The sequence below is a fragment of the Hydractinia symbiolongicarpus genome, chromosome 7 (genome assembly GCF_029227915.1).
Source record: "Hydractinia symbiolongicarpus strain clone_291-10 chromosome 7, HSymV2.1, whole genome shotgun sequence".
NCBI lineage: Eukaryota > Metazoa > Cnidaria > Hydrozoa > Anthoathecata > Hydractiniidae > Hydractinia > Hydractinia symbiolongicarpus.
In genome coordinates this window covers 8,108,107-8,121,653 of record NC_079881.1, presented here as the reverse complement: position 1 = coordinate 8,121,653, position 13,547 = coordinate 8,108,107, and the positions used below count along the sequence as shown (strand labels likewise).

At 32.4% G+C, this 13,547-nt stretch overlaps 1 protein-coding gene across 3 annotated transcripts; it reads left to right on the top strand.

The window, feature by feature from the left end:
- Positions 1–7,325: 7,325 nt before the first annotated feature.
- On the top strand, positions 7,326–13,330 carry LOC130649034 (inositol-tetrakisphosphate 1-kinase-like). 3 transcript variants are annotated; one of them, XM_057455226.1, is made up of 2 exons: positions 7,326–7,457; positions 11,762–13,330. In XM_057455226.1, the coding sequence occupies exon 2, from the start codon at positions 11,828–11,830 to the stop codon at positions 12,836–12,838; it is 1,011 nt and encodes a 336-aa protein (XP_057311209.1). In that variant the 5' UTR covers positions 7,326–7,457; positions 11,762–11,827; the 3' UTR covers positions 12,839–13,330. The 3 variants fall into 3 exon arrangements, with proteins under 3 accessions (XP_057311209.1, XP_057311211.1, XP_057311210.1); XM_057455228.1 differs by lacking the exon at positions 7,326–7,457 and adding an exon at positions 8,040–8,174; XM_057455227.1 differs by lacking the exon at positions 7,326–7,457 and adding an exon at positions 9,167–10,333.
- Positions 13,331–13,547: the final 217 nt, after the last annotated feature.

Sequence of the window (13,547 nt, the reverse complement as noted above, 5' to 3'; positions counted from 1 at the left end):
TAGTCATGAGATCCAGCATGATTTTTCTTACCACTGAAAAATACAAAACAATTTATTTGAATGTCCCCGAATTGAAAAAAAAAAGGTAAAGTTTTTCTTAAAATTTATCGTGTATAATAACAATAACAATAACAATAACAATAACAATAACAATAACAATAACAATAACAATAACAATAACAATAACAATAACAATAACAATAACAATAACAATAACAATAACAATAACAATAACAATAACAATAACAAAAACGATAACAATAACAATAACAATAATAATAATAAATATTTAAAGTGGCTAGCCCAGAAAATGACAACAATGGATTGTTTCCACTTGGAAAGAAACAAAAAATGATAAACCTTAGACTGCCTCAGCTCAATCAAACATAGTAACATTTATAATCTGTGAAAATTGAAAAAAAAAAGAATAAAAAACAAAAATTAAAAAGTTAATAGGTGATCTCCATTAGAATTTGCGAAATACATTTCCACACTTTTGCAGCTCTAAATGGGAAGGCTTTTTTGCCAAATTTCGTGTTGACCAAGGGAAGTGTGAACCTATTTTTTGAAGCTCCTCTTGTTTGATGATTATGACAGTTTTTTGTCAAAAGGAATTTTGAGCGCATGTAATCAGGAGCAATGCGATTCATGGCTTTGAAAACTAATATGGCATGGTTTTTCATGAGTAAATTATTCATTGAATATTCCCTCTCTTTTCCAAGAAAGGTACGAACACATTTTAATTGTTTTTCTAGTTTTCCCAATCTACCTTGGGTGGCACAAGCCCATGCCGAGGAGCATTAGTTGAAGTATGGCATGACAAGTGCATTAATTAAAAGGTTTTTTGTGTGAGGTGTTAAACAGGATGCAATAGTTCTAATTTTAGAATATTTAATTAGTATTTTTCTATTTATGTCATTATAGTGCTCTTCCCATTGCGTTTTTTGATCAAATGTTACCCCAAGATATTTAACATTTTTGCTCCTCTTCAAAGGAATACCCATATAGTTGATAGTTTTGTTCTCAACTTTTTTTAACTGGCTGTAGTTGCCGAAAAAGATTGTTTCAGTTTTGTCCGTATTAATAGTTATTTTGTTATTATTCAGCCAGAAGTCGACTTACGAAATTTCTAACTCGACCTGGGAGACAAGGGTATCCAAGTTTTTATGGGACGAAATAATTATTGTATCATCTGCATATAGATGGTGGTAGTTTGAACTGATGACAGATTTTAAGTCATCAATATACAAATGAAAGAGCAGGGGTCCCAACACAGATCCCTGCGGCACCCCAAAAGGGTCTTCATGAAGCAGATTTGATCCTGTGTCAGCTGCATTCGGCCCGTTAAGTACGAACCATAGTCAAAGACAGCATTTCTGATGCCAAAACATCATAGTTTTTTTAACAAAATTTTATGATCAACAGTGTCAAAAGCTTTTTTTGTGCTGTGCTCATTTTTGTCAATGAGCACAGCACAAACAAAGTTATGTTGGTCGAGCTCAGTAAGAATAAAATCAGAAACATCGACTACTGCAGTTTTGTGGAAAAGAGTTTTCGAAATATGGACTGTCTGTCATCCAGGAATTTGTGCTCAAAAATAAAATGAGACATTTGCACATGCACTAACTTTTCAAAAATTTTCATAGGAATTGGCAAAATGGAGATAGGCCGATAATTAGTAGGATGTGTTTTATTGACACCTTTAAAAAATAGGCGAGACCCAGTCTTCCAACATTTAGGCACACAACCAGAAAATAAAGTTTTTTTGACTATTGAATGTGTTTGAAATTTTTTTTTGGTGAGAAGTTTCTGTACCATCGTTTTGGACTACTCGATTTATCGAGGTAGTATTGCCTGACTTATCAGGAACCAGTTTTTTTAGGGTTTTCCAAAGTTGTTTTGGCCGTTTTTTGAAGGTCCTGCAAATTGTCATTATAGTACTCGTTTTTGAGTCGATTTTTGAGACCTATTACCTGGTTCTTTTTTTGTTTGAAAGCTTCCCAGTCTATGATGGATTTTGTTTTTGATGCTTTCCGTTTTAAGAAGCCTCTTTCTTTGATGGCTATTATTAATTCATCAGTGATCCATGCCTCAACACGGCCAAAAAATGTGTTTTGAAAGGGGCATGTTTGTCAGCCATTGTTTTAACATCTTCATTCAGTTTCTCACATGCTTCATCAAGGCTTCAACACAATACACTTGTTGCCACTAGACAGAAGTACAATGGTAGCTATTCAAGCTGCAGGAAAAAAATAATTAAATTTTACTGAAGAAATAAAAAAATATAGACAATCTTATTCAATTTTAACACAAATGGAGAAGTATCAGAGTACATTCTCGTCTCCAGAGCTCTTTGAGATTAGAGATTTATGCCAACAAAGAACTTTGGTGACGAGAAGTATCAGAATACATTCACCTTGACTGTTGCATTTATAATTGGATAGCTATATATTATTAATCCGGTTATCCTCACTATCCCATTCGTTTTGCAATGCCAACATTTTTTTTCCTTTAGTGAGTTTAGAATATAACTTTCGCCATTTTTAACCTGGAATAACCAAAATATTGTAAAAAGCACGTAAGGACTAAAACAGGTAACCAGAAACCTTGTCAGAACGACCAGAGAACCAGCAGCGAACGAGCATATGGTGACAAAACGAGCAGTTAGAATAATTAATATTAGAGAAAAAAAATAAAAGGAAGGAGAACAAAAGAAAATCATTCAGACGTCTGAAAACACATTGAAAAGCAACCGCGTACTAAACATGCGCTTCACGTTGTGACGAATAGCACATGATTATTTCGACACTGATACGAAAAACAAGAAGCAACCAAGTGGGGATCGACTGAGCAGTCCCGACGCTAATTTTTTCGACATCGATATCTGAGAGATTATAAATGTCAGAATAATAATAGTCCATGGAAAAAGGATAGTTGGCTTGCCAAACTACTCGAGGTCTTGTGACACACGTTTTGAATATGAATCTTGTTTAACTACCAATAATTCTTTTTTACTTGCGATTGTCCCTTTTCCCAACTACTATGAAGACTAAATTGCATTCACGTTGCCGCAATTGTTTATAAACATACGAAGCTTGATTAGCAGCAAAACACGCAATTTTCTCATATAAACACTTGAGGCTAAGTTCTAAATTTTTGGTCTTTTTATCAAGAATAGAATTTGAGCAAATCGAGATTACACCTTGACCAGTTTATGTTATATATTCACTCCTGTACAAATTGTTGTGCCCTCCAGCTTGCATTAGCTCAAATGGTAGATTTAAACGCACTAGGACTTCCTTCGCGCGCAGGACCCTCAATAATAACATAACCATTATCTATCCTTAAGATATGCAGTTGCGCTAATTTAATTAAAATAAGAAACATCTAAATTAAAATCAAAAAATATATTTCCTATAAATAAATACATCTTTCGCTTTTTGCCTACTTCCTTTCTCATCGCATTCGAGATATATATTAGAATAAAGAAAAATATTTAGGGGGAATATTCAAAATATTAAAAAGCTAATGTTTGCGCTCTCTTCGAACAGAGTTCCAAGTTAATTTGCTGCCGGGTCTCTGCTTTCTCTTTTCGCACGTTGTGGGTTCCATAGTCGTTTTGAATAGGCTACTGTTCACTGCTTCTTCTCTGGTCCTTTTATTTTTTAAAAACTGGTGAAAGTTCCTCTTCTGGTCGGTGTAATGTTTTAAAAAATTTGCCCTGCGTCCTAGGCCCGGGCCCGGGTCCCACTTTTTCCGTATAGCCGTGCGTCAAAACATTTTTGCTGGGAGGTGAGATTTCGAAGTATACGAAGCTTCTTTTTTTTGGAAAATATGCTTTTCAGGTCTCTTTTTACCACCAACTTGTAAACTTAAAAAATCTACTACATTTTTTAATATAAAATACATAATCATACCCCTGAATTTAGATTGTGTGTCCCTAGCTAGATAATCTATGTCAATGTGTAGGTAGCGTATACCGTCCAAATTAGGTGAACGTCTTATTCCGTGACTTCACCTTTATTAGTAACTTTCTCTTTTGAATAGCAACAATGGATGATTATGACATAATTATTCTGTATGGCACTCCAAAGTCACATTAATACAGTTGCCGTTATTTTAGGGATGGCGTAGAAATAAAAAAAAAACATGAAGTTATGGTGAGCAGAGTTGCCAGATCGTCATCGCTTAGAGCTGTTTGTTAGATAATCATGTAATTAGGACGGTATATGCTAGCTTGCTAGATAAGGAGAGGAAGAGGGGATGTCGTGTGGACAAGGAATAAGTTAAGAAACAAGGGTGTCATGAAACACACAAGTCTTGTTTGTTGTATGCCTTCCCCTTGTTTGTGCTATTAATCCATGACCTGGAGCTAAGTGGTTGATATAGACGAATTCCAGTTTGACATTATTTTTGTTTTCAGCGGTAAGATCTTTAGGTCTCGCATTTGTGGCAGGAAAAAAGATGCTAGGATTTGGTGAATAGTCTTTTCTTGTGGATTTCTTTTCACAGAAACATGGATTGAGATTTTAAACTATTATTGAATGTAGATTGATGCCTTCTGATTTATTTGAATATTTTTAAAATCCTAAGAATGCCTTTGTGTCACACTAATAACTTTGCTTTACCTATCACCCTTATCTTTTCTGTCACGCACATGCCAGAGCCAAATAAGCTTACCACTGAAAGTGTAAAATCAGAATTTATCTATTACAGGCCTCGTCAGGAATAGTGTGCGATCGCACGCCTACACGCCCACACAAACCATGTTTAAATATTCCTGAGCGATCCTTGCACGCCAAAAAAACACTAAATACCTCAGGCGTGCGCTTATCGCACAACAAAATAAATAATATTCTGTTTGAAGGTGTAGGGGAATAATATATGTAGGGAAGCATGATTTAATTTGTCTATTTTTTAAATTTTCTGTTTTTTTCTAACTTTTCTTTTCTTTCCACCCTGGTTATAATATTTTTCCTGAATGGTTAAACATATAAAATGTTTATAACAGGGTGGGTTAAAAAAAAAATTTTCTGTCTTGTGTCTATTTTAGCAAAAGCAACTAATTTTGTTATAAACCTTTTCTCAAATTAAGTTTTTGTAAATTGGGAATTTTTTTTTATAAAAATATTCTGCCTTTAATTTTGCGTAATTTCCCTGTTTTTTTACTGTTAACCCCAATTATGTTTTTTTTTAAAAAAAATAAATCTGTTTGTCAACGAAAGCTGGAAGCTCAGATAATAAGTAGAACTAGGGCATGGAGGATGAAAGAAATACTTTAAATGTTTTTATTTTAACATTAAGATTTAGTTGTTTGTTTTGCTTTTACTAGGTATAGAAGTTAGTTCGTTGTATATACATATTTGAAGTATATCAAGGAAGAAGGTCAACCCTATCAAGCATTTCATAGATAAATAATTTAACAATACTCTCATTAATATTTGGCAAATTTTTTTAGAAAGTATGTAAAAGTGTTACCATGGCAACCACTAAAATTCTTCAGAATTTTTTATAAAATTGTTTTTGATTGTATCAAATTTAAGTTAAATTTAACCAACTTTAGGAAATTTGATGACATTGACTTAGCAATTTATTTCAACTGAGTTGTTACTTTAGGTCTAGGCAACACTTGTGGCAAGTTCCATGTCTATTAAACAAAAACTTTTAAAGTTACAGAGAGAGGGGGGAGTCATGTATTTATTTATTTTAATGGTAAATGTTATCACGAACCAAGTATGTCAAGATAGAGAGGGGTATAAAACTAAGCAAATTCCATTTAAATTTAATTCAATTTTCTATGAATTATGTGCTCCAAGCCCATCTGTTGCACTGTTATATTTATATACCTACAGTCAATGAGACAAGTAGTTGAGACAAGTACGCTTCAAAGTGAAAATGCTTTAAATTTTTTTTACAAAACTATATGCTGTAGATAAAGAAAAGATGTGGCTGTATTACTTTTATGAATCATCAATCTCTAAACACACCATAAGAGAATCTAAAATTAAGTATATTCTTAGACTTGTGTTACTTGTTTTCAGTCACGTGTCATTGATGAGTTTCCCACTTTGTGGTTTGTTTTTATGTCACCACAATCTACTTGTAAAATTTGTACTTTCGGTCATTTTGTAAATATAATTATAATTGGTTGCTGAGAGATTTAATGATGCTTGACTCCATTTTTTCTTTTTTTATGTCTAATTTACATCCATGAAGTAGGATTATGAAATATAATGTTAATCTATTTATGAATATGACAGTAGATGTTATCCCCAGTGAAATTTCTCTTACAAAACATTTTTTCGAAACTGTATGCTCACATTCCTTTTACCTGTATATTCGTCATATTTCTTTGTGTATATATATTACAAATGTATTAGTAGACAATTATTATTTATTAAGAAAACTTATAGTGTAAATATAAATGACAGTTATGTCAATATAACATTCTTTGCTATTTAAGGAATTTAGACCGTTGCCAACTTTTTTCTTTTTTTTTTGTTGAACACTCAACTTTTTGTTTCTGCAGTTAACAAGTAACACGCTCATTAAACTTATACAATCCTGTTGAAAACAACTTAACCCCGATTCCAAATCCCTGATAATTTATTTTCATATGCCTTTTTAAGAGAAAACATCTTTATATTTATAAAGCAGTTGTATTCTTACTAATGTTCTCTTATAATGCTGAAATAATTACTACCAGAAAATATTCCTTATAAAAGATGGGATAATATGTTTTGGTTTCACAATAATATATATTTTTTTGTTGTGAATTAACATATATATATACAATTATAAAAAATTTTTATCTAATAATTTGTTTTTATAAAAAATATCTTTCCAGGTTAGAGATCTAATTAATCGAAAAAAATAAAAGCTTAGAAATAACATTTACTTGAGAATTTAGAAAATCAAAAAACTATTTATTATATGCTAAAGAAAACATTAAGTTTAAATGTTCCCCTTTTTTTTTATTTTTTACCTTTTCAGTGGCCACATTGAAAATACATCCCATAAGTCTATAGAAATCAGGTTAAAAAAAAATTCTTGTAGCTTTTGTTTCATTTGCTAAAATCCTTTGGGGAAATATAAAAACTAATTGTCAACTGATGGAATAAAATATGAATTCACCCATTATCATAATAAAGCAATTTGTAGAAACTCATGGATAAAACTGTGTGTAAAGATAAAGTATGTGTGTTTGAAATATAGATTTTTTTGTGATGTTTTGTAAGTCATCTGTAAAAGTTGTATTGAAATAATTTTGTATTAAAACTTAAATATTGCGTCTTACAATAGAAGGTGTGTCAAAGGTGTTCATTGCCAAAAAAAATGTTTACATGGTTTGCTTTCTTTTATGGTTTTAGTTGACACAATTAAAATATGGTCTGGTGAACATTTTTTCGATTGTATCCATGGCAACAATGATGCCAAACAGAGCAACGAATCTTCTTGTAAGTGAAGCTATTCTTTTTCCATGTATCTTCTTTTATGGTTAGGCTCTATACAATATGTGGTAAATTTGCAATTCATTTTTTTAAAAATATTGAAAATAACATCTAGTTTTTCAAAGATGTCATTGACCTTCGTAGTTAAAGCCCTAGACAGTCAAGAGAGCTAATTTTTGCCCATAATGGAATTTTAATAAAATGCTAATTTTGATGCATTTCAACATTAGCTTTTTAAATTATTCATAGGAATATACATCTATGTGTATTGTGTATTATTTTTACTTTTCGTTTCCATACTAATATCAAGTCATGTTCTTACAAAATATCATTAATTATCAAAAAGAAACTGATTAAGTAGTTCTTGTTTGTTTTTTGGAATAAATTATTGCATCACGTTAACCATAAGAATAACTTTTGATTTTGACAGTCATTCCTTTCTACTCAAAAGAAAATGGACACTATCTTCACTGCATTGTTGACAAACAGATGTTTCTAAAAATAGCTTCTTGTTTTTCATAACAATCTATAGTATAAAGTGAATGTCAAAAGTTTTGTTTATTAAATACGGACCAAGATTTTCTGAATAAACATGTAAGCTGTCAATTCTGAGTTTACTAAAAGACATGACTGGACTTAAATAACTAGAATACATTATGTAAGCTCATTTCATAGCTTGGAAATGGCTTCTTACTTTTGAAGTGTGAGTTTTTGAACTTGTGGGTAAGTTTTTTTATGTGTTATAGAAATATCATGTTTACATAACTCTTGATGTCTTGTGTATCATCATTGAGTGAGTGTGCGTTAATTATTCTACATTGATGTTTTGTGGACATCACTTATAAAAATGGAATAAAAATGTTCAGACAGTCTAACATTTTAACCACTATGTAGTTTGTTTTTCCATTATTTTGTTACCCTTTGTATGGATTAGAATGAGAATAACAACGGATCACGGAAAAATAACTCTTTCAAAATTCTTCATTTGTTGATAATATATTTGATATTTTTGAACATAAATTACTGTATTAAATTGAAAATCATTGTTCTAAGCCACGTCTCCAAGGTTTTTTTTAAATTAGAAATGATTAAGGTGGAATTACAGTTACTGACTAAACAAACTGATATAAAGAAATTTTAATTCGTTTTTGTTAAATTTTCGTACAAAAACTTTTGGAAAGATGTTGAAATAATATGTGGCTTTAACCAATGATTTCTGATTACCCAATAAAATAGTTTTAGTGATGATCTTCAGACCTTTTTATTGGAATAGACAACATTTCCTAACTTTTTATATTCTGGAAATATTTGTAATAACATGTTTTTTTGTTTGTTTTTTTGTTTCCTTGTTTATTTTTTTGTTGTCTTTATACCTTTGCGTGCTATGAGATAAGCATGAGAAAATTATTTCACGTAACTAAAGAATGCAAAAGTTTTTTTTGTGTTTAAATCTTTTTATTCAGTTATATTTAAACTGTGCTTAACATCTGAAGTGGATTACAATGTTTGCTGAGGTAAACTTTTTTAAAAAAATATTTAATAAGAAAATGACCGAAGCTGTAAAAAATGGACGCATCAAAAGAATATTTCTAATTTCTCTATCCTCAAGCTCCTAGTCAATTAATTAATGATAGAACATAATTCTAGGGAATCACCTTGGAAGGTGGGGGTTTCCACTGCAATAAAAAGGGTTAAAACAGAAAACAGTGTTATTTATTCGAATGACGTGCGGAAATTTCAATAGATTCGACCAGTTTCGTTTAATCAGATAACTACCTATAGTCACAATATTTATACACGAAATAGCAAAGGTGAGATTCTTTGGCGTGGGAACTACCGTGGATCTTTTAACGGGTTAACACTAACTATTGGCTTCTAAGACGCACCCAAGACGTAGTATAAATTAATACGCCAAGATTTTATGTTTGTTTATTTGTTTGTTTATATATTTGTTAATTTATTTTGTTATTGCTTTATTTATTTTTTTACATTTTATTCTTCCTTTCTCTCTTAACAACTGAGACTAAAATAAATATGGAGTTAGTAACAATATAAAAAACTTCTAGTCTGTACATCCCATCAAACTTCAATCCCTTATTATGTAATAAGTTTTTCTAAACTACACGTTACATCATACCCTCGATAAAATTACTTCGTAAAAGTACTGTTTTTTGTAAAATTGACAACCACTTGATCAGTCGTGGTCTTCTGATGTAATGGATATAAAAATAACTTGATCCACGCGTAATGGATAGACTTTTATTTTCCTTCAACGGGCATGTTCCTGGTGGAAGAAAAAAATAATAAATAAATTATGCAACTCATAAATATCAATGGATAATTAAAATGTGGATTATTTTCTCCTTAAAAGGTGCTGTATGATGTTAGGACTTCGAACGTTGTCATTAACGTGTAATGTCTCACGTGTGGGAGCTGTGAAAAATATCGTCTTTGCTTACATCTCATTTTTACGCCTCTTTTGTTTATGTCCTCTCCGCAAACATATCGTATATGCTTGTGTAGGCTGTACCTAAATTTCACTGTGGTGAGATACACTGTAGAAGCTGGAAGTTTATTTGGGGACGTGTAGGTTGTTTAATTTTAGATGGTGAATCAAAATTCTATTTTATTTTATTTGAATAGGATTAACGGTTCAATGTCGATGGCTGCGTGGATAAATTATGCAAAAAGAAAATTTTTATGAATGGAGAGATAGAGAAAAAATTAATATTTTATAACGCCATAAGTTTCTTTGATATTGCTAAATATATTTTAAATCTCCAAGGATGTTGTTCGATAAAAATAAGTTTATTTGGAGAGTTCACAGAAAGTATTTTTATTTGACCATGCTTTGTTTTACGCTGACTGTGTCGAAAGAAGTTGTAAGTATGTCATGTAAATAATAAATAGAAAGTTTGAGATTTATTTCAACACAAAAATATTGTGAGTGTTTCCAGATGTTTTTCTTTTGAAGACACGATATGTAATCGCTTTATGAACGTAAATATACTGTTTTGCTTCTAATTGGAGGTCTGGATTCTAAGTAGTATGTTTACTTAACGTTTGTTTTAATTCTAAAGGGTTTGTTTATATGACGTCAAGGACGAACCGATCTGTTTTCCAAGCAAATAGGATTGCAAGTCATTAGGTGAAATGGCTTAAGAGGTTCGCGTTCAACAAATGTGCTCCTGAAGTTCAAGCTAGAGGGACGTATGTAGTTGAAGGAAGACTGGTTGCAAAGTTGTTTTGGTTTCTAACCAATGATTGTAAACAATGTTGTTTTTTTTCTAGTTGGAGATGTTTTTAGAGCGCATAGTAAAAACCCACATGGTTAAAACATTCACACTGTTACGTTCATGTCTTGTCTAATTTTTCAACAGTGTGAAGTTTATGATATATAGAGTTTTTCTGACGATGCTGAATGATAGATTTGAAAATTCACATATTGTTGTAGTGTGCAGCAAACTTGAGTTAGCTCCGAGGCAATGTATTCTGCATGAGACAAAGCGCTGCAGTAAAAGCGTGCAGAAACGGACGTCCTTGTGTCTACATTTTTAATTCTATTAAGTCGAACAAATATACTACATTATCGGCTTGCTGGTACTGCGCCCCATGACCTAGCTACAATTCAACTTAAATTTTCTCGGCTGTTTGTTTTATTAGAATAGTTTTTTGTGAGTGTCTTAGTAACTAATGCTTAATATTTGTTGTTGTTGTTTGCAATCTTGCTTTGTAACTCGACTAAAACATAAACATGCTTTCTCGAAACTTGTTTTTCCGCAATGCTATTGAAAAGATTTGTAGTTTACGACAGGAACGATTAATCGCTGTGGAGAGAGATTATTTGTTGTAAAGGCACCATACCAGTACATGTGGGCGAGTTTGGGTGTTACCCGATCTTTCTTCTCGCCACTCCTTTTTACTTCTTTTTTATGTTTTTCTTTTTTGGAAAATAAATGTCGTTTATTGAATGTTTGTGTGCTTATGTTTGTCTGTCTATTTGAAGAGACTGGGTACGAAGGGGATGGTTAAGCGTAGGTTTTAATAATTTTTTTAATCGAGTTTTATTGCTATTTTTAAAAGCACGTAAATTTAGCGTGTAGCTCTAAGCTTCACTCTCCTGCAGAGATGCTAAATATGTTAATTGTAAAAGCATGTATGCAGGTTTTTGTAAATACTCAAAGGGGAAGGATTTTAATTGTGAATCAAAAGATGTAATCAAATTTTGAAATAGTGTATGCACAATACCGAGGTTGGTCGGTTTATGTTTCGAGAACGAGTTTTGAAGAGAGATTATATTTTTCTTTTAGGCAAGATTGTTTTATAATTAAAGACATTTGTGCCGGGGTGGAGTGAGAAAAGTAAAAAGCCAAGATATGATTCCGCTCCGTGTTGGAATATGTATCATTGAGTACACTCGTATGAAACTTACGCTGCCCAAGTTGTTGGAGGATATCTGCGATGACGGAAGCATGCAATTTGTGGTGATTGACATGAATAAAAATTTGCACGATCAAGGTCCATTTGATGTCATCATTCACAAGATTTTAGAGTGGTACAACCAAGGCGATGACGTTGGGAATGCAAAGCTGATGAAGTTAATGAATTACGTGCGCTCGTGTGTTCCGCAGCCGAAAATGATCGATTCAATCACAGAAACTGTCAACTTAGCCGATCGGTTTTATTCGATGGAGGTCATGAAAGCATGTGAGTTTACCATGAAAGGCATCAAAGTGTTTGTACCGCGGTTCGCACTTTTAGAGAAAACAAATTCCGAAAATGTTATGGATTTGGTGAATAAAAGCGGAATCAATTTTCCTATTATAACTAAACCACCAGTGACGAGATGCGATGCCGAAGCGCATGATATGTCGATAATATTTTCGGAGAAAAACGTCAGTGACATTATGTCGCCATGCGTCATTCAAGAATTCGTGAACCACGGTAGCATGTTGTATAAAGTCGCCGCTGTCGGGCAACAGATGTATATTTGTGAACGGCCGTCGGTGAAGAATTTAAAATCTGGGCTTGAGCGTACTGTTTACTTTGACAGCATGACAGTTTCGAAACGCAACGTTCACAATGTCGACTTGCACGATAAAAATCCGCAATTTATGAAATTTCGCACGAGTGTTAGCGAGTGTAACGTTCAAACGTTACTAGACGAAGATATCGTAAAAGAAATCCTTTGTAGAATTACAAATAAAATTGATTTAACTTTATTTGGAATTGATATTATAGTTGAAGAGAACACAGGGAATTACGGTCTCATCGATTTGAATTACATGCCTAGTTATGACGGCGTACTGACGTATTTCGCAGAAGATTTGTACCAGAAACTTCAACACATCAACGGTGAACGGGTGCGGAACAATATCGATGCATAAGTATTTTGTGATAGCTTAATGAAAGAAACAAATTTTTTTATAACAAGTATGAAATGTATTTACCCGCTCTTTAATCCGCCCATGGCGTTGCTAAACAAGAAAGGTGTAATTTTTAAAACTAACTAGTTGTGCTTGAAACAGTTCTTATTCGGTAAAACACATGTATAGAAGCGCTATTTTGCAGAATGAGGGGAAACGCGTCAATGGTTGAACCCTGTCGACATTTCATATTTATATATAAAGTTCAATTTATTTATTTTTCTTACATTGTTAGTCCAAAATTAGAAATCGAAAAATTGCATGAAAATTCGAGACTACTCACTTCTTAACAATCGAGTCAAAATGTGAAATCCAACTTGATCCCACTACCCCTTCATGAACTGTATAATATATCGAATATGTTGTTTATATTACAGGCTTTAATTTATTGATGGAAGATGTATATATAACTTGATTTAATAAAACAGTATGACAATTCAGGGCATTTCGACACCAACTTGGTTTTATTGACAGAAACGACAATTTAATCACACTGACAAGACTGTTATGAGGATATTAATTAAATGAATTGAATGAATTAACGCTCTTCGAATCAACGCCCTTCGAATCAACGCCCTTCGAATCAACGCCCTTCGAATTAGCGAATGTGCAGTGTACACCTTGCAAGGCCTTGGGTCATTAACTCCAGCTGTTATTCGGCACTTTGAGA

Coding starts and splice junctions, on each gene's coding strand:
- LOC130649034 (XM_057455226.1), top strand. CDS start 11,828: ATGATTCCGCTCCGTGTTGGAATATGTATCATTGAGTACACTCGTATG.